Source organism: Branchiostoma floridae, chromosome 7, assembly GCF_000003815.2.
Source record: "Branchiostoma floridae strain S238N-H82 chromosome 7, Bfl_VNyyK, whole genome shotgun sequence".
Taxonomy (NCBI): domain Eukaryota; kingdom Metazoa; phylum Chordata; class Leptocardii; order Amphioxiformes; family Branchiostomatidae; genus Branchiostoma; species Branchiostoma floridae.
The window spans coordinates 20,012,079-20,038,149 of NC_049985.1; the positions used below are offsets into that span (position 1 = coordinate 20,012,079).

At 41.6% G+C, this 26,071-nt stretch overlaps 1 protein-coding gene across 1 annotated transcript in view; it reads left to right on the forward strand.

The window, feature by feature from the left end:
• The window catches only part of LOC118420150, a 35,000-nt gene extending 9,464 nt beyond the window's left edge, over positions 1 to 25,536 (forward strand). Inside the window, exons 2-3 of the mRNA XM_035826859.1 lie at positions 12,966 to 13,652; positions 25,241 to 25,536. Of these exons, the coding sequence (XP_035682752.1) occupies positions 12,966 to 13,652; positions 25,241 to 25,536 (983 nt within the window). The remainder of the gene's footprint in view (positions 1 to 12,965; positions 13,653 to 25,240) is intronic.
• Positions 25,537 to 26,071: the final 535 nt, after the last annotated feature.

Below are 26,071 nucleotides of genomic sequence, written 5' to 3' on the forward strand. Positions count from 1 at the left end.
AAGGAGGCATGACCCTGACGGGAAGGGGGGAACTCTGCCATTTCTTCGTCGGCAGCAGGGTCATGCCTCCTCGCAATTTAGAGCTCGCAGACTCGTCGTCCGATCGATTTTCGCCTGATGTGAGGGGGTATTAAACAGAAGGAAATACACCTTTCTAAAGTGGAGGAGAAATGTACAGAGCAAGAGCGTAGGAGAAAGGTATGTGTATGATTTTTCCTGTGTTTCTTGTTGTTTCTTTGGCGATGCCATTTTCATACTCTATGCAGGTAATTTGTAGTTTTGGGCCAGTCATATTCACTTGGTTTTTGGGCCTGCTTAATCTATAGTACATGTAGGGTGGTGGATGCTTTGTTCTATTCTAAATTCATTATCGTTTGTTGCATTTTGTCACTGCAAATATATGATGAAATTGTTTTCCCCTTCTAAGCAACTGCTCATTGGTTTGGGGGATGTTTGCTGGGTGTTTGCTCTGGCTACAACAGATTTCTGAACTTTTCAAAGTTTCCATTGCCAGCAGCTTGCCATCTATAAATGGGATTGACAAGAACATTTTGAATAGTAAATTCTGCTGTTAAATTTGGCTTAGATGCTACAAGAGATTTAGGTTTGGGGTGGATGGATTGAATAAGAATATCATACCACCTTGGGGACTAACTGTTGCTGCTCCATGGGGGCTACCACTATTCATATTGTCTATGGAACTACTGTAAAAGTACCATTGGTCAAATTATGCAAATAACCTTCCAATGTCAAGTGATATAACACTCCAGAAATAAATCTTCAATGAATGTCATTGGAAGAACACACCAAAGAGATTTAGCTGCTGCGTTGAAATAGGAAAATATCAGCACTGAATCCATCCTGTGACAGAATAAATACATGAGACAAAAGAAAAGGTAGCAAAAAGTCGTCTCAACTTCAAGGTACTTTGGTTGGTTATATACTTAAGAAATCCAAAATAAGTAATGTTCATCCATGTCCAAACTTACAAATTCAGAAAATGGAATTTCAGACTTTTGCATGGTGCACAACCAACACAGTAAAAAGCTCACTTTTCCAACCACGTACCATAGACAAAAAGGAAAAAAAATACACAATAGGTCTACAAACACCCAATACATTTCATGCAGGTCTGAGGTCACTTATTTCTCTTCACATATTTTGATAGGAAGAACGAAAAGACCTACTGACGGATATCTAGAAACTGGACAGCGTGTTTACACCAGGTCAAATGAACATAGAAAGCACTAAACGATGATTGTACATTTATTTGTTCAGCCAGTTGCAAATGGTAGCAAATAATCATTTCTTGTTAATCTACAAAGTCAGTAAAATGCTTATTGAAACGGCAATCTAGTGTCTTCTATGTGGCCGATGTAAATGTCACAACCGCCCAACTCAAACAAATTCATAAACACAGAGTAAACGAATAGTGACAGTAGCGATCTGACTTAGTCTATCAGAGGGCCATGGCTAACTAACTTCATCAGCCAACACACCATCCTGGGGATTTGAAGTCAATCTTTTAGGATGTTGTTGATATCTTCATGCCCTCTTTACAAGGCGGGATCCCACCGGTTGCTATAATTTATTCCAAACCATAAACCAATACTAATGTTCTATGTTCTAATTTTTTTTTTTCAAAAAACATCACAAGTGTTGTTGAAAGATACAGAAAGCGGTGATGTTGCCTGTTGTTTGTCATCAAGTCGATAGTATTTTGCACATTTTAAGGAGAGCCATCTATGGCGTATACAAATTAGTAAGAAATAAGCATTTCAAGTAATACATTTTGAGAACTAAGTAATCACTTACTAAAGGTGGGTCCACACGTACGTATAACGTTATATTCAAGTCCTTATTAGGTCCGTATTGAAGTCCTAGCCTCTACCAGGTTCCACAGTCGATGTAGCAAATGTTGTGGCATCACACTATGGGAGGGGGATAAACATAACAGAGATTATTGCAGATTATTGCCCGTGGGCTAATTGCAGGTAACACAAGAGATTCACACAGTGTAATATACAATATCACAAGTGTTTAATCTAAAGCTTGTAAAAGCTAACTTTAGATTCTGGGTTATTGGGTTCGACTCCTTTTTCGACGGCAGAGGAAGACGAATGATCCCGCCTTTTCTATTACGTGTGGGTTTTGTGATGTTAGAAGGAGAACTGTTTTCTTTTTGTCAGCGAATGTGAGGAAGTTTGGGTGGAATTTGTGGTCTCTTCAAACAGCTCTTTTCTTTCGTAATCGTAGAAAGAGCAGTTTGACATAAAATGTGTTTCGTCTTCCACCACGTTTGACGTGCATTACTTGCACGTTCTTTCACACACAGATAACTTCTTGTACCGCCCTCTCTCAATTTCAAGAGGGTGGGCACTAATTCTAATTTTGCTGATTGCCGAGCGTAAATCAAAATCATCTAATTCTAAGTATTTTTCCATAGTATGTGCTGTTTTACAGATCTTATAAAACCTTAGCTTACCAGTATCGATACTCAAGTTATGACGAGAGGTTTGGATAAACATGTCAGATTTTAAATCCTATCATGGTACATATAGATCTGATATCACTAAGTGAGTTACATGAATAGAACAAGTAGGAATGACCGCTACCATCTAAAATTTCTTTGAGTCGTTGTAACAAAAAACTGGCCGGGAGGTCATCGCTCTCGGCTCATAGGCATCTGGTCGTGGAAAATACTAGAGTGTTTCTAACAGAAACAAACATGCCGGAGCACCTTGTTTATGCTTCAGGACCCTGTTGGCAGGAGAGCCGCTTTTTCATCATGTCTAACGTCCAAGATAAGTAAATGGAACGGCTGACGTGGTCTACTTGTCAAGATAAATAGAGAGAGCAACTTGCACCCGTCAGAAATCGTCTGATGTATCCTAGCAACCATTGTTACTTAACGTTGTTAGTGCACGGTAGATGCAGATGAGGTGTTGAGAGACTAAAAGTTTGTGGATCAAGAGCAGCTCTTCCCACGGTCTGGGAATCGTGTAGAAAACAGGTCCTTGGTCCAATCTGTCCTAATCTAGATAATAACAAAAAGAGTATGTTTACTTTCAACATCGGAGCCAAGCAGCAACTTCACTTCGCTAAAGTCAGCGGCGTCACCTATCGACATATCTATAAACTACATTAGCTTTTTGAAAGTGATGAGATTTCGATGGCCTGCTCATGTATCTTTCAGCAGCTGAGCTACAGATCCAAGTCTGTCAATGTTGCTATGTAGCTAAACCGTTGGAAATTGGTGCTTTGCACACACTTGTCATGTCTGAACGTAGTAAATGTTAGCCAGGAAAAGATTTTATTCCTCTTGATTATCTTATCGGCGTCTCTGTGTGTGGTTGTTAGATAAGACTACTCGATAGTATTTGTGAAAGTTTCTTATTTAGGTTTTATTCTTATTGTAAAATTCTGTTTCATATAATTCTTATTTAAGCTTCAAAGCTATGCAAATCAGAAATCATATGAAAATCAATCTACTATAAAAATATTGGCAACTAATTGAATTAGAATATCCTAATCCCACTACGTACTACGTTTCATTCTTGAGAAAGATTTCAAAAAACATCAAATGACTGTTGTCTGAATAATACATAGTATATCTGTATAATCTGCGCGCTGACACTATTTGTTAGTCGTCTACATAAAAGACCCCACTTGAATCGTCCTGAAGCAGGAATCGTGCAGTGTTGCGCTCAAACTGTAGTAAATGCAGACACGTTCCGCGGGGAAATAATCAAAGTTGGACCGACACTAAGACGCCTTAACTTGTCAGTTGGGGAAAATTGAACAGACAATCTAATAACTTACTTTATCGGTCTGCTCGATCAATGGCATTCTACGACGCTCCATTCAATAGACTTTAATGAGGCATAACGGCAAATTAGACTTAAGAACGGCTGCTGGAAGCGCACTTATCGCAGACGGGAAGTAAGATATCCCAGAAGTTGTCAGGTTTACTTCAGTGCGCTATTTGAGCTTGGCAGGGATGTCATACAGTAACGCCAGATGCCGTTTTACTTGATAAGCTGTGACGACTAAATTATAAACAATATCCACTAACTCTCTCTGAGCTAAAGTAATTGTATTTAGGGAATTAATCACTAATTATATCTCAGCAGACGTTATAGGGAGTGCACATGCAGTCTATTCTTTCTCTCTCTCTCTCTCACACACATGCAGGAACACACACACACACACACACACACGCACGAGCACACAAACACACACAAATACGCGCTCCTCAAAACATCTTGGCGAAGGTAAATGCTCAGACGCAACTGTAGCCAACATACCTCCCCTAATGAAATGCATGATACAGAACTGTCATATAGACTGCAAACCTTAACGAATGATTCATCACAAAGTCATTCGGTCTTTGATTTATTCTAACTTAAAAGCAAAATGTAGGCAGCTGCCAAAACGATAGTTAAAGACAAATGACGGCCGGTTCTGTGTTTGAGTCATTTGTACAACTAAACAAAATAGTTGAGAATAGTGTGAAGTCTAAGACAGGATTCATGTCACACAGGATTCATAACAACATTTACTACATATTTCTTTGTAACTGTTTAGGTTCCATCACAAGGTTTAGGCATAAAATGTCCTATGATATGTTGGCTCAATCTGTTTTAAAAACGTCTGAAACGGTAGAAATGTATGAGTTCTCGTCAAAATCATTTAGTGGAGTACATTGTAAAGTGACATCGGTACAATGTTTACACGCGTGAAACCGCTGAATTTCAAACAAAATCTTGACTAAGAATTTTCAAAGACATTTTCTTGGAGGTTTCCCAACAAAATTGAACTCGTCTTTGTCTCACTCAAAATGTTCGAATACTTTTAAAAGGGTGCGTTTCAGCATTCCCTCCATGGGACCTTTGAAAATAACCTGCCTGTGAAATTCAATCTGATATCACCAAAGTATTATTGAAAACTAAAAGAAAAATGAAGGCGGTTTCCAGATAGTTGCCTGCAGCTACAGACAAATGGAAACAGGTTCTAAGGTTAAGTGCATTTGAAACAGTTTCCATACTTCGGTGCCGCCATACACCTCTGACATTAGCTTATGGTAAAAAAATTGGTTGAAGCATGTAAAGCATGTGGAAGTCCATTTGTATGACAAATGTTTTCCACCGCGTTGGAACGCCCGGACTGGGGTGTCAAAGTTTCATCTACTACTAGGAATTTAAAGTAGTATTTTTACCTGCGTCAATTTTTTTATGCCACAGAAAATATATCTTATGGATGACATCATTGCGCTCATAAATTTTTGCCTGATTTAAAAAGAAAACAAGATCTTTTTCTTCTGCAGGGATGGTTAACATGACGAAAAAGTACCGAATTGGCGAATGGATTGATTGTGTTGTGTCCTAATAATTATCGTCCTAATAATAATACAGTCAAACCTGCGCGAGCGACCACCTCTTCTCAGCGACCACCTGGCCATTTCGACCGCTTTTTCTCGGTCCCGACTTTTTCCCCATTGACTTAAGCATTAAGCGACCTTTTCTCAACGACCACCTGGCCAACGCGACCGCGACCGGCCCAAATTGGGACCCATAACGACCGCATCATTTTCTAAATTAAGGTTTTCATCGATTTTTGATGATGACTAGCGCGATTTTGTGCCGAAATCGTTGTAAAAAAAAAACGAATTTAGTTGTTATAGAAGTTTAAAAAAAATATCTATATCATAATAAAGTGAACGAATGCTGAAACGTATATAGCCTCATACTTTTTTAAGAAAGATCTGTGTAGCTCATACCTTTTTAAGAAAGATTTGTACGTGTGAGTGCTTTTGTCCAACTGTACTGTACATTCACCCGTGGGTAAGTACGCTATCGGGACGTACCGGGCATCGAATTCGAAAGGTGCACCGTAGCTATTTCAGATCAAGAACATAGCGACGCATAAAGGCTTGTATGGTAGTTAACTGACAGCATCAAAGTTCCCTTACGGTCTAAAACGTTAGTGTACAAATACTTGAGCTTTAAAACACTGTATCGTATAAAAACTCGATATATTAAACATTATCATATAGCCATTTACAGTGTTCGTGTTTTATTTGACATTATCACATAGCCAGGCGCTGAAGTAACAATTAGATTCCCACCAGCCCGGCGTGTATCGCCCTTCTGATTGGTCAGAATTTATCGACACCGGCACCGGTGTCGATTTGCATCGACACCGGCACCAGTGTTGATGCAAATCGACACCGGTGCCGATTGTTGTTATTTAATGTTATTGTGTTGTTTCTGCCCAGGATTGCCTGAAAAACAGGTCTAGATTGACCTGAGCTGTATATGCCTGGTTAAATAAATAAAGTGAAAATAAATAAAGTGAAAGAACAAATTCGACAAAGGAATTCACACGTATGGTACCAAGGGATCTATGCGTCATACAGGAGTTTGTAAGTTTGGGTAGGCTATTTGATAATAACGTTAATAACCCGCCTGTTCCTCGGTGTACATGGTGTCATAACGCCTGGTCCTTTGCTATAACCACCTCATAGAACCACCTCGTTCGCTTTGCTCACTCGGTAGTTTTATTCGGTGGTTATAGCAAAGGACCAGGCATTATGACACCATATACACCTCGGGGCGGGTCATTAACCCTTAATTAAAGACCTCGCTTCTTTGCGTGCGTGCAGTGTGCTTGCTATTTGCCATAAAACACAATGGAAACCGTTTATACTTTGCATCGGGCATGTTTTGAGTCGATACTCTTCTCAGCGACCACCTGTCCAAATCGACCGCTTTTTTCCGGTCCCCCGGGTGGTCGACCTGGGCAGCTTTGACTGTATCATATTATAAGTAACACTAGTAAGGTATCCATGTCTACAGTTGCAGAAGTGAAACTTGTTGGATAGTTGTAAAAGTACCACCAATATAGAAGCCATGAGTTGCCAACTTGGTAAGTGATACCAGTATACCGCGCTCCCCCCCCCCCCGGTGGGCGACTTGGGCAGGTTTGACTGTATCATATTATAAGTGACACTAGTAAGGTATCCATGTCTACAGTTGCAGAAGTGAAACTTGTTGGATAGTTGTAAAAGTACCCCCAATATAGAAGCCATGAGTTGCCAACTTGGTAAGTGATACCAGTATACCGCGCTACCCGCCCCCCTTACTACACCAGTGCGCTTCTTGAATGAAGGAGTGAATGCCTCGTTCACTCCGATGTCATGTTTTGTTACTTCATTCTTGTAAACAGTTATGGTGCCTGTCTTGGAAACTTTTACCTATCTTGTTTTTACTACCCCCCCCCCCCCTCCCTATAGGATGCCATTCATAAATTTACTGTTGGTAACGCGGGTTCATAAGCCATTAAAGCCTGTACCGGCCCCTGTTTCAACAAACCTTTTAAGACACCCCCCCCCTTCACTCACACACGCAAACGAAGTTAAACTAAAAGGCTGATATTTGCTTGTGAGCAAATTCAGCAATTTTCACTTCGCCCTTCGCCTTATGCAAAAATGGACTGTTCCAAAATTGGATTTGAAAAAAAAAACTTATCATGCGAGGATGGACACTACATAGTGTACATTTAAGGTCTTGACCCGAAAAATTTTTTATATTTCAGCCATACCATAGGTATGGTAAAATATATTGTGTTCGTAATGTTTCTTCTTCTTTCATTCTTTCTCCTGTCAAATCTTCAAATCAAATCATCTCCCTCGTTCCTGGAACTTTTATTTATTACTGAGAAGCTCAAATTTTCTGGCACACGGTACGTTCATTCTGGTCTTGCACTGCAGTCGGATTTTCATCTTATTTTTACCTCCATGAAAAGTCATGGAATGGAATTTTCTGTTATGTGTCTCTGTCTGTGTAGATGATTACTCAAGAACGGCTGGATGGATTGGTTTCATACTTGTTGTGTTGGTGGGGTGTGATGAAAGCTCGAATCGATGAGATTTTGGGCGCCGTATCTGTCGTTATAATTGATGTAATAATATCAGAAATCACCCCTATATCTGCGATATATTGGTACAGGCATCGTGGTTTCCCTTTTTGTTAATCACCTTATCTCCAAGCAGGTGGTGAGGTGATTTGTTCAGTCATGAACATATGTTTTTTTTAATCAGTTGACAACAACTGTTTGGGGGGAAAGATAGCCTCGACTCAAGAACGGCTGGGGGTGGATTGGTTTCATACTTGATGTGTTGGTGGGGTGTGATGATAGCTGGAAGCGATTAGATTTTGGGCCTCGTATCTGTCGATATAATCAATGTAATAATGTAAGAAATCACCCCTATATCTGCGATATATTGGAACAGGCATCGTGGTTTCCCTCTTTGTTAATCACCTTATCTCAAAGCAGATGGTGAGGTGATTTGTTTTGCCAGTGATAGCCATGAACATATGTTTGTTTTTTTTTGGATCAGTTGACAACAACTGTTTGGGGGAAACGATAGCCTCAACTCAAGAACGGCTGGATGGATTGGTTTCATACTTGATGTGTTGGTGGGGTGTGATGATAGCTGGAAGTGATTAGATTTTGGGCCTCGTATCTGTCGATATAAGAAATCACCCCTATATCTGCGATATACAGTTGACATCGTAGAGCATTTATTTGCAAGTTGCCAGTACTATCATAACGTGATAATGTAAACATCATAAAGATTCCCCACACCTGTTGCATGTTACCATGGTGCCCATGTGATAAGTATCCACACAACTAGTAGAAATAACACGAATACCATTACATACAAGTCATCATCAACAAACATAGAATCGACAAAAACACTGAATATTTCATGGAGGTATGAGGTCGCCGAACTCTAGTTTGGTTATAGGCCATGTTGATTATATGGATGATATTCTCTGGGAATCAAAAAAAAACTAATGCAAGCGTGCGAATAAAAAAAAAGTTTTACATAAAAAAGTTGCCTTCATTATGAAATCAAAGTGGTCAAAAAGGTTGAACAAATGATTGAACACACAGAATATAGTATACCAAACAATAGGTTCTTCATTTTTGTTCTTACACATCTTCTTTGACCTTGTAATGTTCTATGACAGTAGTACACGTTTTCCGATATTTATTTTTGCAATCCACGGCATATATTTGATTATTTTGAAGCTGCTTTGTACGATTTAGAGTATGCTTGAAAACTTTTTTTCCTTAATTTTGGAAACGGTCGAAAATTGAAGGGCGCTGGGATGTCATCCATATAATCCAATCAAAATGGCCTTACAGCACGCACACAACATGCTAGTGACTCACACATTAACAAAGAAGGCGCTGTTGTTCTCCAAAAAAGAAAACATTCATTTCACAAACGGAAATTGTGTAGTATTTTTTTCTACAGACGCAACACGTGCGACCCTGAACTTTGGCATAACGCATCTACAGCAGACGGCGTGGATATGATGTGAAGATTTCCTGCTTATCTAAACAAGGCAGAGACAGTCCCTGTTCTTGTCTTATATATCAAAGTTTCTACGTACTGTAAAGTTTTAAAAAATGGTCGATGGTATACTATCAGACTGAGTATTGTGTCAGAAACAAATTTATGAGACTTATTTGGCGTATCTAAATGTGCAGACACTCAAACAAGATTTCAACGATATTTCAGATAGATACAAAATAAATGTCGAGTTCAGTCAAGTGTTTCTGGCGTAAATTGTACACACGTATGGACAGTAATAGAATTCGAGGAAACAAAGCGTAAGTCTGAGACTACAAAAGTATTGACATTTTACAAACAAAACATCGTCATAATATAGCGTTTCTTGCAATTAACAAATTTAACGTTACGTGTTTGGCAGCAAAAGTCCGTCAGATTTCTGAAACATCCATAAAACATGTTAAATGGAACCTTCTCAAGGCGGTCGATGGTAAACAGTCAGTTTATGCCACTTTCGATGACATGTTTCTGGTGAATGCTGCACTTGATAGGGCGAGACACGGTCTAAAGACGTTCCTACTGCTAGCTTCTTGTGGTGGCGTCGAGATTTCTGCCACAGTTGAATTATTTTCACATGCTTTGATGGCAATAGCACTGAGAATGACGTCTTCACACTAGCTTTTTCTCGTAGCGGTGTTCATAAATTAATGGCGCAGTCAGCGGATGACGTTTGAACACTCACCTGGTCCCACATACGGGCAACGTGTACTCAGTCATTTACCATATATGGCGAAACGCTCGAGGGCGGAGTAGATACCCCGTCAAATTGACTTGTAAATTAAGTGCATTTGGCCAAAATGATAAGGGGGTCCTTCTAGTAAATATCTCATGCACTATCCTACTAATATACATTTCGGGTCGTTTGAACTTGATACCTGAGCACGGAAGGCACAAATATACAGTTTTGGTAAGAAAAAAAAACAGCATAAAAAGGTCGGGGTATTGGCCCACTTTACCCTTGTGCCAAATTCCAGGTCATTCGGCCCAGGAACGACGGAGATGAATCCCTTTAAAGTCGCGTCAGGATAAGAAAGAAGAAGAAGATACATTCTGAATACATACATAATTACATACCTATGGTATGGCGGAGTGAAAATAATAACGACCGTGTACGTTTGCATGACCATTCTGATCTGTCTGGAGTTGGTGATTCACTACAAATCACCCGGACGGAGGTCTGGCGAACCTTCGTGTTGTATCAGCCACACGGTGATTTACATCATTCACCATGCCCCGGAGAGGGCCTGTTGAGTCAGCATAACATGTAACGTTGTGCTGCCCCTACGGCTGATTTACGGCTGATTAAAAGGCTATGGGACGAACGAACGAAGGAACGAACGAACGAACGTTTACATGGTAGAAACAACTTTCTTAATGTGCCATGTATAACCCGAAACAGACCAAAAGAAGCACGACAGTCTACAGATTATCAGAATATGCGGCAGGTCTGTGGGTAACTTCTTAAATCGTACCGATGTCATCCGGTGAAGAAGACTGAATATAATCAATAAGAAATAAGATTACATTCGTCAAGGCTAGGAGCTTATTCCAACCTGCCTGCCTTCTAACAGATTATGGGTTTAGATGAAACCATATGCAAACATTCAGGAATATTGCATTTCACCTTCCAGACACAGTGACGTGAAAGTATTGCCGCTCCGAACTATACTGCAAATTTTGCCGTAGCTGCTCACGGGGTTGGGTTTTGAAAGTGCCGTGCTTTACGATCAAGTTTATCTAACGCCTGATCTCAGGAAAACGAATGACTCCAATCCTCCTGTAAAGAGAGAAGCTATATTTTCTCAAGTTCCGACAAAGAAGCTATAACCTAGGTATCTGATCGAATGTCGAGCAGATTTTACGGCCGTAGTGCCATGGGAGTTCTGCACTGCTGCTGGTGAGAAGTTGTTTCACTACAACGACGTCTCCTCGGAGATTTGGAAAGCAAGGCTGTACGACCGAGTAGTTACCATTCAGCATCAGGCTCTGTAGGCTCCTATCCCCGCCGGATCAATTAAGTCCACCGGGTGATTTTGTCGGCCTGAATTCCACCAGCAGCCCCAGGAAAGGTCTTCCAATGGGGCTGAGGCAGAGTTCCTCAGGGAATTTTAGATCTGATTCCAGAGAGCTGGTCTGTGTCGCCACCTGGCCATCAGGATTTCAGGTTAGGTTGGCATTGGCATTCCCCTCATACCTTGCCATGTAGGCGTGGGCATGTAAGGTGCACTGTGCCTGTCTCCCCCTTTAACCCGCTGAGGAACCGTTTATAATTGGACTTCGATGGAACATTAGCTGTCGGCGTACCACTGACTTTTTGCAAAGAGATTCTACAGTGCGGGAAGAGGATACAAATGTGACTTACACAAGTACCGGTCACATTAAGGATTCCATCTCCGCCCTGTGGTACAAAGAACTCATCAATACGCGGTCACGCCGCGCTGTGCTCTAGCACGCAATTTGATCCAAATTACGACATAAGGAGCGTGGCTGTAATTCAGCTGGATTCTGCTAGTTTACTTTCATTGACTCAACTTCTAATGCCAAGCAATTACATCATCAACCTTACAGTTTTTAGCTAAATGGCAAGAAGATCAATGTCCATTATCTCATCAAAAGCAAAGTCGCAATCTTGATTTCCTATAGTTAAGTGGGAGAACATTGTGAAAAAATGTCATTTAAATTCATCTGTTGATCCACGCCCTGAATCTTTGTCAATAATTCATTTTAGTCATTTATTTACCTTTGGTTATCAAAGGAGGGAATTGGGAAGAAAAGTGATGAAATGAACGGAGATCATCGTTTGCTGGCTCTAAAGGAGCGATGCTGATAGTTGAAACCTTACCCTTCTCCCCCGAAAAAAAGGGCAACGAGGACGTTTAAGTATTCTATAGAGATGTTATTAATGTTTTCAAAGACGTCGTTTCACACGTAATGTTATTACACCTGTGACGACGCATTGCTGCCTTCACTCCCAAGCAGGTAATATTAATCACCGGCCTTTCAGATATCTCACCCCGCACGGGTCCGAGTCAGCACGTTGATGGGCCACACGACAACAATTTGCCATGTGGAAAGGTTTCGAGAGAACAGAAATAACCATTATATGTAGGCATGATCTGTTTCAAGTGAGGTGAGAATGCGAAATCTTATCTCTGGCGTTTTTTTCCTGTAAAATTTGAAATGTATTCATCTGTCGATGTTTCCTTTTCCTCTAGACAAAACGATTATGCCTTCACATGAAAACAGTCTGGGGAACGGTGAGTAGGAGTAGGCTCGGCATTTAGTGATGTGACGCGTAGCGGACGGCCCGACGTCATGACGTCAGTACCTGGCGCGCCTCATTGGCAATCCGGTCTTATATGTACCACCGCCGCCTCTACATAAAGCACTGCTCTCACAGCACCACACAGAAGTTCGCGGCGTTGCCAGCACGCCGTAATTACGATGAACGCGTCTCAACACAACGAATCTGAGCTGGACAATGGCTACGCCAGTCCTACTGACATCGTCTTACCAACTTCTCTTATTTTGACCGTAGCGATGAACGCCACTGACTATCCCGAAGATGAGGTGGGTTCGGAGTGGAGCGCCATGTACCCTGACATCAACCCGGACAACGACAGCAACTCCCTGGTCAACAACTTCAACGATGACGCCTTCAAGATCGCCATAGGGTTCCTGCTGACCCTCATCATGCTGGTGTGCGGGGTGGGCAACTTCCTCCTCATGGTGGTCATCGCACGGTACAAGCAGATGCGCACGGTCACCAATCTGCTCATAGCTAACCTGTCACTGTCTGACTTCCTGGTGGCCCTTCTGTGCGTCCCGTTCATCATGGACTATTATGTGGTGAGGGTGGCCCACTCCTGGAAGTACGGAGACAACACCTGCATGGTGGTCAACTACGTCCGCACCGCCTCACTATACGTCTCCACCAACGCTCTACTGGTCATCGCCCTCGACAGGTTAGAAAGAAACGATTCACATCCTAATCCCTCCCCCTTCCTTTCCGTCATTCATACACACACATACACACATACACACACACACACACACACACACACACACACACACACACACACACACACACACACACACACACACACACACACACACACACACTGTCACAATCACTGCTTCATCCACCCAGTCACTCACTCCTTCACTCAATCAGTCGCTCAGTCAGTCACTCCTTCAGTCAGTCAGTCAGTCACTCCTTCTCTCAGTCACTCAGTCACTCAGTCACTCACTCAGTCACTCATTCACTCATTCACTCGCTCACTCGCTCACTCACTCACTCACTCACTCACTCACTCACTCACTCACTCACTCACTCACTCACTCACTCACTCACCCACCGACATTTGCCATTGTTGCGGGCATACAAGACTATTATAAGACCTCAACTTTGAGCTGATAGTAACTATGGTTTTCCAACATTAGAACAATCTCCACTTTAGACATATTCGTGTCTGAGCATGTTACCTTTGCTGATCGCTATGCACATCATTGAATACACAGACGTGCTTCGCCTGCTGGGTCTGATAGTCCTCACTCTTAGTGAGCAATTAAGCTCAATCATTATGTTTTTAACTTAGGGTGAATAGATGGTGTTACTATGCAACCCGTAACCTTGGAGTGGCCTACGTGCCACACCTTGAAATGACCTTCAGGTCTTGTTACGTGGTGAGTAGAGGTGGATACTGGTATAGCGTACCGGTACGAAACCGATTTTCCGTGTTGGACCGGTCCGAAAAAGACGGACTTGAAAAAAATCACTGGACCGGATGTTGGGCCTATTAGAAAATGAACATATTATACCGACAGGCATTCACGTGCTTTGGGGGCATTCAGGTCTAAGAAAATAACAAGAGCGAATAAGAGGAGAGTTGATAGTCATCGGTACCAAGTTTCTACAGTCATATTTGGTGTAAAACAGAATCAGTTAGTATTGTTTACAGTTTGAAGGTAGGATTTTGATACGCCAATGGACGTCAGATACTCCACCAAACAGATTCCTTTGTAGCGGAATGGACCATTGTTTGGAATATCGCCCATTCATGAATTTATCAATTATGATTTAAGATGATAAGGTAATAAGGTGATTAGGCCCAGGTTCAGGTCCGGACATGGACCTGATCTTCTTGACCTGAACCTTACCTGTACCTGAGGTTTCCGTACGGGTACCCACCCCTAGTGGTCACAATTAAGTAAAAAAAAAAACTCGTCAAACTTGATTTGGTAGCATTCCAATCATTTATGTTACATACCTTCTTGTAGGCGAGTGTAATGAATTACTGCAAGCGAGGCTTATGCCTTTTCTTCGACCTAGCAATCGATTTCTGCTCTGAAGTAGGCACCAGCGCTAGCACAATCAACACCTGTTCAACATAATGAAGAGTCACCCTAAAATAAGCTACAAACATCTGTTTCGTGGCGTGTTTTCGTTGGACTCAGAACCAATAGGTCAGAGGTTAAACGTTTTGCCCTTCGGAAAGGCATTTACATGATAATCCCACATGACGGTGGAATGACTTCCTTTTGACTAATCAGTCACAAATGTGCGAAAGCACACGGATTTGGTGTGTCGTAAATGCCAACCTCTGCACATTTGCCACAAAGAGCCGTTATTTGTAGCGACGCCTCGGGGGCGGTTGCATTCTTTATACTATTACCATCACTTTAAAACAATCTCAAAAATTGCACGAATACAATCCCTTGGGAAAAAAGTGTTAACATCTAAGCTTTTAATCACTTATTGCTGGCAATAAAAGGACTAAGAACACTATATCAAAGCGTTAATATTTACAGGTTTGCGATAGCAGAACCTGTATTGTTTTCGTTGCCGTCCGTACTTGGGCGCCGCCATAAAGCGCCGCCGTAATGTCTCAAAGGAGTGCTGTGTTTCGTCCCAAGGGGATGATGCATGATGGGCAGTGATGTCGTCATTTTGACGTGTCAATGATTTAAGCTTGTTGCTGCAGACTTGTCGCAAAATATACAGGGACGACAGCCGCACAACAATGAATCATTGAATGATTAGACTGAAATTGGTCTGTAGTTGCTACAACTGGTTTTGTCCCCATCTTCAAACAAAGGTGTTACTTAATTGGGTCTCTTCCAGTCCTTTGGAACTTCGCCTGTAGAGAAGGATAGGTTGTAAATGTGAGACTCAGTGAGTGAGAGGTCCTGTTATGACTAGGCAAGCATGTCGGATGAACTTACTGCTCACTCCATCCAGACCAGTGCTTTTTCCCAAAGGAATGTTCATGAGCTGCTTGTATGTGAACTCAGTGGAGATGTTTGTGAATTTAAAAGAAAACTGTGCGGGTCCTAAGACTGCTTAAGCACCAGTGAACGCTGCAGCCAGTTTGGAGCCAATTGAAGTAAAATAGGTGTTAATTTTTGTCGCAGTACTTTTTTTCTTGTTGTTTAGGGAAATTAACAGGTTTTTGTTTGGCTTGACGCTGCAAGAGTGTTTTTAGTGTGGCCCAGATACATATTAGGAGAAACACAGGATTAGACTGTGGGCATACTCGTAGATGTGCTGTGATATGGTGACACATGTGGAAATTTGATGACAAAACGTTTTATTATATCTGACAGCCAATATTTGTGAAAATCGATTTTTGGCAGTTCCTTAATGAAAAATCGGTTTATCAAATGCTCGGTTATAATTACCTCAAACCCATCAGAAACATCCACCTACTCAGCAGTTCAGATATTGCAATAGAAACAAGTAGATGAAATGGTGTTGTGAGTTAGTGCGTGGCGCCACGGCTGTCATAACAAAAAGAAGGGTTGGAACGACAGCAACTCACCTACCGAGTTCTCAACCGGTGGTTAATACATCTGGCTGGAAATGCTGTCACCATGTACGCCTGATGTGGACCTGACATCTCCGTATGGATATGTAGCCACCGTTGGGTTTCGAATCGTTTTTCAATTTGTTAAGTTACTGGTGACATTTTGTTACCTTTTACAGTGCTCTTCCAAATGTTGCTTTATTTTCGTCTGGCTTTACGTACACATCTACAAAAAGTAATAGTCATTTTTATAATATAATCAAACATTCTTGGGTCCACCTTTATACATTGATACTTTGATTAAAAACTAGAGTTCGACGAACACATCTCTTCGCCAAATAATCATGCCATTATTTATGTATTACTAAATAGTTCCTACCTCATAAGCAAATGGCTGCATGAACTGTGTTCCTCACAAACCCACAAATAATACCAAAACAAGACCTCATTGTACACAGATGACCTGATAGCATCCCTGGTCAATCAGAATTTCATGCTTGTCAGTGCGTCCAGCTCACAAGCCTCCTCCAGCAAAACATCTGTGAAACAGCTGTGTCCATAGATATAGGTCAAAATGAGATACAAATGTATATAGAAAACAGTTAATTTCTGTTAATTGGCCACTGATTACAATTAAATGCATCTTTCCATGTAGATTATTATCTTAAGTACCTTTCAGCCAAAAGCAATGCAAACAAGTTTGAAAGTCCTATCATGGAATTCAGTGGATTTCTGAACTTTCCTCATTAATTATGCAAATTAGCTATTCATTTGCATAATTAGTATTACATTATGTAAGTCATCACTTAGGCTATCTGCCACTCAAAAATCACGGACTACAGCATGTTCAGAACACGAGATGTCAAAAATGGAAGTTTTGCTGCAGTACCTTAGGAAGCCGCTAGGGGGCCAATATCATACTCGACCTTCGTTTTCCTGACCCCTACCCACCTACCAAATATTATCAGGATCCTTTCGATGCTTCTCGAGTTATGCATCCCACAAACAAACAGACGCGCACATTCGGCCCGCTACCGTCCTAACGAAAAATGCTACACCAACTATTTTCGTACACAACCTTTCTTTTTGCAACCGCTACTAAAATACCAAATACAGTCAAACCTGCCCAAGACGACCACCCGGGGGACCGGCAAAAAGTGGTCGATTTGGACAGGTGGTCACTGAGAAGAGTATCGACTCAAAACATGCCTTATGCAAAGTATAAATAGTTTCCGATGTGTTTAATGGCAAATAGCAAGTACACTGCACGCACGCAAAGATGCGAGGTATTTAATGTCAAATACAACACACACACTGTAAATTGTAAATTTAACCCCAAGCTCTTATCGAGCTTTTATACGATACAGTGCTTTAAAGCTCAATATTTGTACACTAACGTTTTAGACAGTAAGGGAACTTTCATGCTGTCAGTTACCATACAAGCCTTTATGTGTCGCTGTGTTCTTAATCGCCGTATCTAAAATAACTACGGTGCACCTTTCGAATTCTATGCCCGGTACGTCCCAATAGCGTACTTACCCAAGGGTGAATGTACAGTACAGTTGGACAAAAGTACTCACACAGATCTTTCTTAAAAAGGTATGAGCTACACAGATCTTCCTTACAAATTTCCTCCGATATTACAGTAGACTGTCTCATTGACCCACCCATTGACCACCGCAATCTTTATTCTAAACATAACATCATACTGGCAGTCAAAATCCGACGCAAACTGGTCGATTTCGGCACAAAATCGTGCTAGTTATCATCAAAAATCTATGAAAACCTCAATTTTGAAAATGATGCGGTCGTTAAGGGGCCCAATTTGGGCCGGTCGCGGTCGCGTTGGACAGGTGGTCGTTGAGAAAAGGTCGCTTAATGCTTACGTCAATAGGAAAATAAATCGGGACCGAGAAAAAGCGGTCGAAATGGCCAGGTGGTCGCTGAGAAGAGGTGGTCGCTCGGGCAGGTTTGACTGTATCATCAAAATCCGTACACAGCTTCTTAAGTTATATGCTGTTGGCATGGATTTATGAACTTTCCTCATTAATTATGCAAATTAACTGCTGATTTGCATAATTAGTATAACATTGTTTACGTCATCACTCATTCTATCTACATACCAAAAATCCTGATGATCCGTCACCACGTTCTCAAGTTATTCTCGTTCAAAGTTTGAAAGGAAATCGGTACCTGCAGCTCCGAAAAAGCCGCTAGGGGGTCCAAACTCACAGCACTTACTCTCTGCCCCAAGGGCTATCTACCACTCAAAAATCATGACCACAGTATGTCCAGAACACGAAGTGTCAAAATTAAAAGTTATGCTGCAGTACCTTAGGCAGTTACTAGGGGGCCCATTATCGAACTTGACCCTCGTTTTTCTGACCCCCACCCACCTACCAAATATCATCCGGATCCTCTATTGGTAGAAGGGACGAATCTTACATACAGACAAACGCACTTACATACAAATCCCGCTACAGCACCGTAGGTAAGAGCCAGGTAAACATTTTCGCACTTGACCTTCCTCTCCAAAACCGCTACACACCTTCCAAGTATCGTGAAAATCGTCTAGCTGCATTCTGACTTATGCTGCCCAAAACAAACCGCAAAAAGTATACCAAGCTCGCTGCAGTACCGTAGGAAAACGCCAGGTAAACCATTTTCGAACTTGGTATTCCTTTCGACAATCGCTACACACCTACCAAAAATCACAAAGTTCCATCCACAATTTCTCGAGTTATATGCTGTTGACCTACATACAGACCCAAGTCGACAAAAACATACTCTTCTTGGCGAAGAGAATGAATACAGCACTCGTCATACTATCACCATTATCCTAGAACAATGACGTCCAAAGGGACACCTGGGCATCTCATATCTGTCAATGTCGGCTTCACCCCATGAGCTTTACATTATCCGCTGCCAACAACGAAGCAATTTTCACTGAATCTTCTTACATAAAGTGAAAGTACCTCTACCAGCAATGCATTTAGAGGTGACTGTTCCATCTCATATCTCATCACACACTCCAAGAGTCCTACGCCATGTTATCTATCAGGAGTCCTCTTCTTAAACGACAAACAGGATGCATTCTCATTCGTCAATGTTCTACAATCAATGAGCCGAATCTCGGCAAATTCAGACGTTGAATCATGCGCAATGAATATTCATAAGCTTGCCTGATTTGCCGTATCCTGGTTCCCGGCCAATCAGATTACAGTTTGATATACTCATGAACTTGTCTTATTTTTCGAGTCCTAGTCTTAAACCATCGTGGCCGTTAAAATCTAATAGATATCACCTAAGTTCTGATTGGCTAACAGCTGGAGATGATATATTGAAAACGACCAGCAGCAGGCTCCGTTATCAGGATCAGGGACTGTATGTTTTCCAGGGCCTGGCAGATGGGGAAATGTAAACGCATGCGGAAGCGTGTCCTTATGTGGTGGGTCCCAGGCGACCAAAGACTAAAATATCACTCTTGAGCTTTCAGCGTTTGGCCAGAATGTATCACCTTCACCCTGATGTGCAATTCTCCAAGTCGAGTAACGCTAAAAGCAGAGGCGCAGGAAGCCGAGCGTAAGTGCCATGCCTTGACCTTCCTACTTTCGGGCTGGAATGAAGTGACATCCGTGCGTAGTTTTACAAACATTTGGTAATTTACCTATAGTGTATGAGCGAGGCGTTATAACCCTGTTTAGGTGGGAGTATAAATTTCCACGCTTTGTGTTCAGCTCGTTTATTCTTGTTCTTGTTCTAAATGTATAGCTTCAGAGACTGTCTAAGTTGACTAAGTTTATATTTTTCCAGCGAAGACGCTGTTAACCCTTTTTAAGGATAAACTTAAACTTATGGATGAACAGACCATAACAAGCGTTCGGAGACCTCAGACCTCCGTGAAATGGGTGATGGTGTAGTGGTTGGTGTGTGCTTTTTAGGCAACGTCTCGGGGCTAGCCTAATAGTTTAGTGTATGTCCGATTCGCAAAAATTCCCGGAATTCTACAGGCATTTTTCCGCACTTGCGTAGTTGCATCATCCCATTGTAGGGGTAGGGGATGAAGGATTATCACGATATATGGAATGTAGATAGCTTTGGCGATGCCTTACATAATCAAATTGTTATCATAAAAATCAGAGGCTGTCAAACAGTGCCAACACACCAAGTATGAAACCAATTCACCTTGCCGTTCTTGAGTTATCTTGTTTACACACAGACACACAGACACACAGATAAACAGATACACAGATACACAGATACACAGACAAACACAGGGTAAAACTAGAAAGGCCGACATTTGCTTGAGAGCAAATACAGCATATTTCAGCCATTTCTCCCCCCTTGCAACAATAGCCTATTCCAAAATCACCCATGTGCAAATAATGGAACACTTTTGCTTAAAATTCACTTCTACTAAGTGGGCTTTAGCCCAAAAATGAATCTTACAAAATCCCTGTGCAAGAATGGACTCTTCCAGTGCACCCCATGTGAATTTGCACAATAGACCAGTCCAGAAATACTCCCACATGGTCTTTTGATTAAGCAACCCAGTCCAAAGTTGAACTAAGCAAAAAAGGCATGAAAAGGTAAAATAGACCAGTGCAAAAACACTTCCGCTATAAATGGAATATTGAATCATCACCCGTCTAAAACTAAATTTGAAAACGTCCCCCTCCGTGAAGAATTGACTCTTCTTGCGATGCCCCTGTGGTGCAGTCCAAAAATACATCCGCTAAAACTGGACTTAGACGTAATCACCAAAACATCCCCCTCCATGTAAGAATGGACTCTTCCAGCACACCATATGTAAAATGGCAAAATAGGCCAGTAAAACAATAACCACAATGAAACACTTTGACATAATCACCCAAGTCCAAAACGATTTTTTTTAAATGCCCCCCCCTCCATACAAGAATGGACTCTTCCAGTACACCCCATCTAAAATTGCAAAATAGACCAGTTCAAAAATACTCCCACTGAGAGACTTTATATAATCAACAGTCCAAAGATGAATTTAAAAAAAAGTACCCCCTCCGTGCCAGAATGGACTCTACCAGATAACACCAGGCTCACTGATTGGCTGCCAAAGCCCCTTCGGGATGTTAACTCAGGCTACGTGATTGGTTGCCTCTTTAATCAAGTTATTAGTGTATAGACATGTGTACATGCTGTCTTTAGGTGGGAGGTCAACGACTTTGTCGACGAGGTCGTTGATCCCTCTGGCCAGTGGAAAATTACCAAACAAATCCCAAAATATATCATTTTTAAGTTGTTTATGCCAGAAATCATACATGGGTCATTTGAATAAATATCTAGTGCACCTATTTACCAAAATGTAGGTCATTTGGTTGTAAAACCAGGGAACAGGAGCCAAAAGCGTAGGTTTTTGGTCAAACTATGGCCAAAAAATCCCAAAATTAAGCATTTTGCTGTACCGTATGCCAAAAGTGTTATTGAGTTCATGTACGCATATGTATATGGCACTCCTATACCAAATTTCAGGTCATTTGGTTGTAAAATGAGGGTATAGGAGACAAAAATGTCATTTTTTGGCAAAAAAATAGCAAAAAAAGGCAAAATTAAGCATTTTGTTGTACCGTATGCCAAAACTGTTAATGGATTTTTGTGGGCATATGATCAAGGCACCTCTGTACCAAATTTGAGGTCATTCGGCTGTAATACTAGGGTACAGGAGGCCAAAATGTACATAAAAATGGCAAAAAACATGAATAAAATCATTTTAAAGGCAGATATGGAAAAAATGAAAAAAAAACACCTAAGGGTATTGGTTCACTCTACCCTTGTGCCAAATTTCAAGTCAATTGGTCCAGGAACGACGGAGTTGATTCGATTTGAAGATTTGACAGGAGAAAGAAAGAAAGAAAGAAACATTACGAATACAATATATTTCACCATACCTATGGTATGGCTGAAATATAATAAAACCTCCATGACATTTCATGGAGGTTACAAGAAACAGCCATGACTTTAAGTACCAGAGTTACCAAGCTAGGATTGACGTCTTCAAAAACTGGTGGAATTCGTTATCACCAAGCACAGTAGGAGCATCTTCTCTGGATAGTTTTAAAGAACACTTGCAGATAGATGTGCAAAAGTTAGGTGTGACAGGTCGTTTCGTGTAATATAATCAGCTGCTGCCGCGTCGCGTGCCTGCGAAGCTGGTGTGTTACGCCAAAGGGCGGTCATACCGGCTATATAGATACAGATACAGATACACAAAGTAGCCACTGCACAGACTAGTCATTGTAAAGAATAGCAGTTGCAGAGGGTAGCCTCTGTAGCCATTACCCAGTTGGGTACGGAACAAACTAGCATCTACATGCTAAAACGGTCTTAAACAACAGCATAAACTAGCCACTACATCTCCTTGACCTTATTCCTCATGTCTTCTCGCTTGGTTGTCATTGGAATAATTCCCAAGCCCTGATCATTATGCATTTGCAAAGCCTATCGTTCACGAATCTCCCCATGTGTTTCGATGGTCAAGATATCTGTGCCGGCGTCTTTGCCAAAGGTTACCTAGCTGTCCCGCTGGCACCTGAAACGCCTTTAATGCAAATTTTCGAGGGTCTCTGTGGCCTTTCGATGCTGTCGTTTTCACTCGCTAAGTTATCATTTTCTCCCATATGCTGGACATTAAAAGGCAACCTAAGCAATATCACATTGTTAAGAGTGGAAATATTCTGAATAAGGCAGTCTGTATGATATCTATTCCACTATTTTAGCACATTTACATCATTATTTCATAAATTGAGCCGTTAAAAACAGCGCGGGAATGAGTTGCGCAAGGATTCCGGATCAAGTCCTTATTTTGGGGAGTACAATGATAAGGAATATCCTCGTGCAATTTATCTCTGGGCTGTTTTTAACCGCTCAAAAAATCAAATTATGATGTAAATGTGAGAATACAATGCAGTAGAGGTCAATATCATGCAGATTGCCTTATTCAGAATATTTCCACTTTGACGCTGTAACATTGCTTAGGTTGCCTTTAAAGCAAATTTTGAGGCTGTGAAAAAGGCTGATCTTCTAAAAGAGGGGTATGAAAGTGGCTTGAACAATATCTCATTTCATGTGGAGTTAAGGCGAACCCATCTGCTTGACAACAAAAGTATTTATATTCTTACCAAACCGATTGAAATCACTAGGACTATGAATAAATAAGTTTTCACTGCACATGCTAAAGGGCCCAATAAATGTTGCAGCCGAATAAATTTGGTCATCATGGGGACTGGTAGCTGAATTCTGTTGCTCCGCTGTCTGCCTCATTTAACTTCTAACAAGTTTTTCTGCGTTCTATAGCCGGATTTATTCAATACAGTAACCTCCTCGTGAGGCTGTTCACTTGCTGTTTACGGTTTTTAACTGTGCTGGGAGGTGAATACTGTTCTTGAGTCTATTTCTGTCCTCTGAACTTTTCTGAGAATCGAGCTACGCCATTTTTCAGTTCGTCATGTCGCATCACCAGCGGTCTACTCGCTCGTCTTCGAGCAAAGAGGTGCGGTCTGCCGAACTCCGAGGTAAACTTTCCTCCGAGCACAAACTACTGCTTGACGCAATTGAAGCAACCCTCTTGGATCCGCTGAAATCAGAGATTCAAGGTTTAAAGCAACAGTTTGGAAAATTCACCGAGGAGCAAGCGGTAATTAAGTCGACGGTCGCACACCTGGAGAACAAAGTAGAGGAGGCAGCTGTTTCAATCCATCAACATTCCAGGCGTCTCAATGAGCTGGAGCAATACTCGCGGCGTAACTGTCTTCTAATGCACGGAGCTACTACATGTACATCTGATTCCGACTCAAGCCCCGGTCACAGGAATCGTACGACGTCCTTGCGATGGCATATTCCGCATATCGCAAGATGATCGCAGTGGATCGCAGCTAAATCGTAAGCAAAATCAGCCATCGCAGAGCATCGGATGATGTTCAAAATTTTTCCATCGTCGTACGATTTTTCACTTGTGTCGCTTTTGTGCTTCTTTTATCCAACCAAATGTGGATGTAGCTGTTGAAAATACCTTCCTTTATTGTCTTTCACTGTACAAAGAAATCAAAAGAAACCATAACAACATAAGTCTTACAAACAAAGGTTCAAATCAATCACAAGTGCTGGCATGGTTATCTCGGCCTGCTTGCCGGCTCTACGAGTCAGGCTTTTCGAAAATCATATTTTGCTTTTTTTGGGATGATATGCTATCAAGAAAAAAAGCTATAAGACAAAAATCATATCATAAGGCCAGGATTAAATCATAAGCCTGTCTTTCTGTTCGAGTTGTCCCCATGGTTATGGTTATGGTAAACGTCGGACCCGAGACCGGCGAGAGATGAGATCTGATCTAATTATGAACCCACGTGTCTGTAGCCATCAAACAAATGCATGCAGCACCTGTGCGTGATACTGAATCTGCCACGTGGAAAACATTACCTTGAAGGCAGGCTCCTCTACGGGTGCGCTCTTCTCTTGTTGCTACTGTGAACAGTTGCGTCTGATGTAGTTTCATTTTCGTCAACATCGACAATATCAGGGAAAACTGAAACCATCACAACATGCTAAAATGCTTGAATCTTTAACGTCATCAGTAGAAAAAAATGCCGCAAGAAAGTCTGCTATGGGGCAATAAAAATCGTACGACGATGGAGAAATTTTGAACATGTTCAAAATCTATTTCAGCTCTATTTTCGTCATAGGAGGCTCCCCGATTGACTATAATTCACCTGCGATTGACGCAGGTACGCTCTTATGACCTCATCGTACGATGCACTACGATTCTTGTGACCACGACTTCATATATTTAAACCATTGCTTCCGATTCTTCCCCGACTTACGACGTACTGCGCTTATACCGCGCATAAAACCTCCATCGCAGTCAATCGTACGATTCTTGTGACCGGGGATTCAGTCAGCGTCGTCCTCTACTTAGCCAAGAACAAGCTTGGCGTCACCCTTTCTGAGAGTGAGATTGACCGTGCTCATCCTCTCCCAGGGCGCAAGGAATCCAACAGCGGAAGGAAACCACAGATTGTTATCAACTTTGTGTCCTACATCACCCGTAATAAAATCTTCACGGCCAAGTCTAAACTGAAGGGATCGGGCACGTACATCACCGAGCTCCTTACACGCGAGAATGCCCAGTTACTCCGAGAGACACGGGCGAAGCTAGGGACGGCCTGGTCCTTCGACGGCCGGATCTTCTGCCTCGTCGACGGTGTGAAGAAGAAGATTAGCTGTCTTGAGGACCTAAACTCCATCACCTCAACTTCCTCAGCAGGCGAGACATAACTCTATGACTTACTGTCTGTAACTGTGGCCAAGTTCTCGCTGAAGTTTGTTTGTTCCCTAAACAACCTGACTATGCTTTTTTTTTGGCGGACACGTGGTCCAACATTGACCTTTACGCCTATGCGTACTTGTGATTATAAGTGTATATCTCTACTTGTATTGTGTCTTTGTATATAGTCTTTTCTTTTCTGTTTAAGTATATACATACGGGATCGCCTATTTCAGAACAGAGGAACTATCATTTCAAGTTTGTCTGTCGGGAATGAATGAAATGCCATGTCGGTAACCATTGATCAATATAGGGCGGTGATAGGTATATTCACAGCCAATCTTCATATTGGAATTTTGAAAAAATGCAAGTCTTATATACATATTAATACTTTCTTATTGTTTATTCCTTTTTCTGTATTACTTGTATTAAGCCTTATCGCAGGTGACATTCACCCAGATCCTGGTCCGGCGACTAGGCCTGCTTCAACTAAATTTCTAAATATTCTACATGCCAATGTCAATAGTCTAGCCGCTGGTTCCAAGT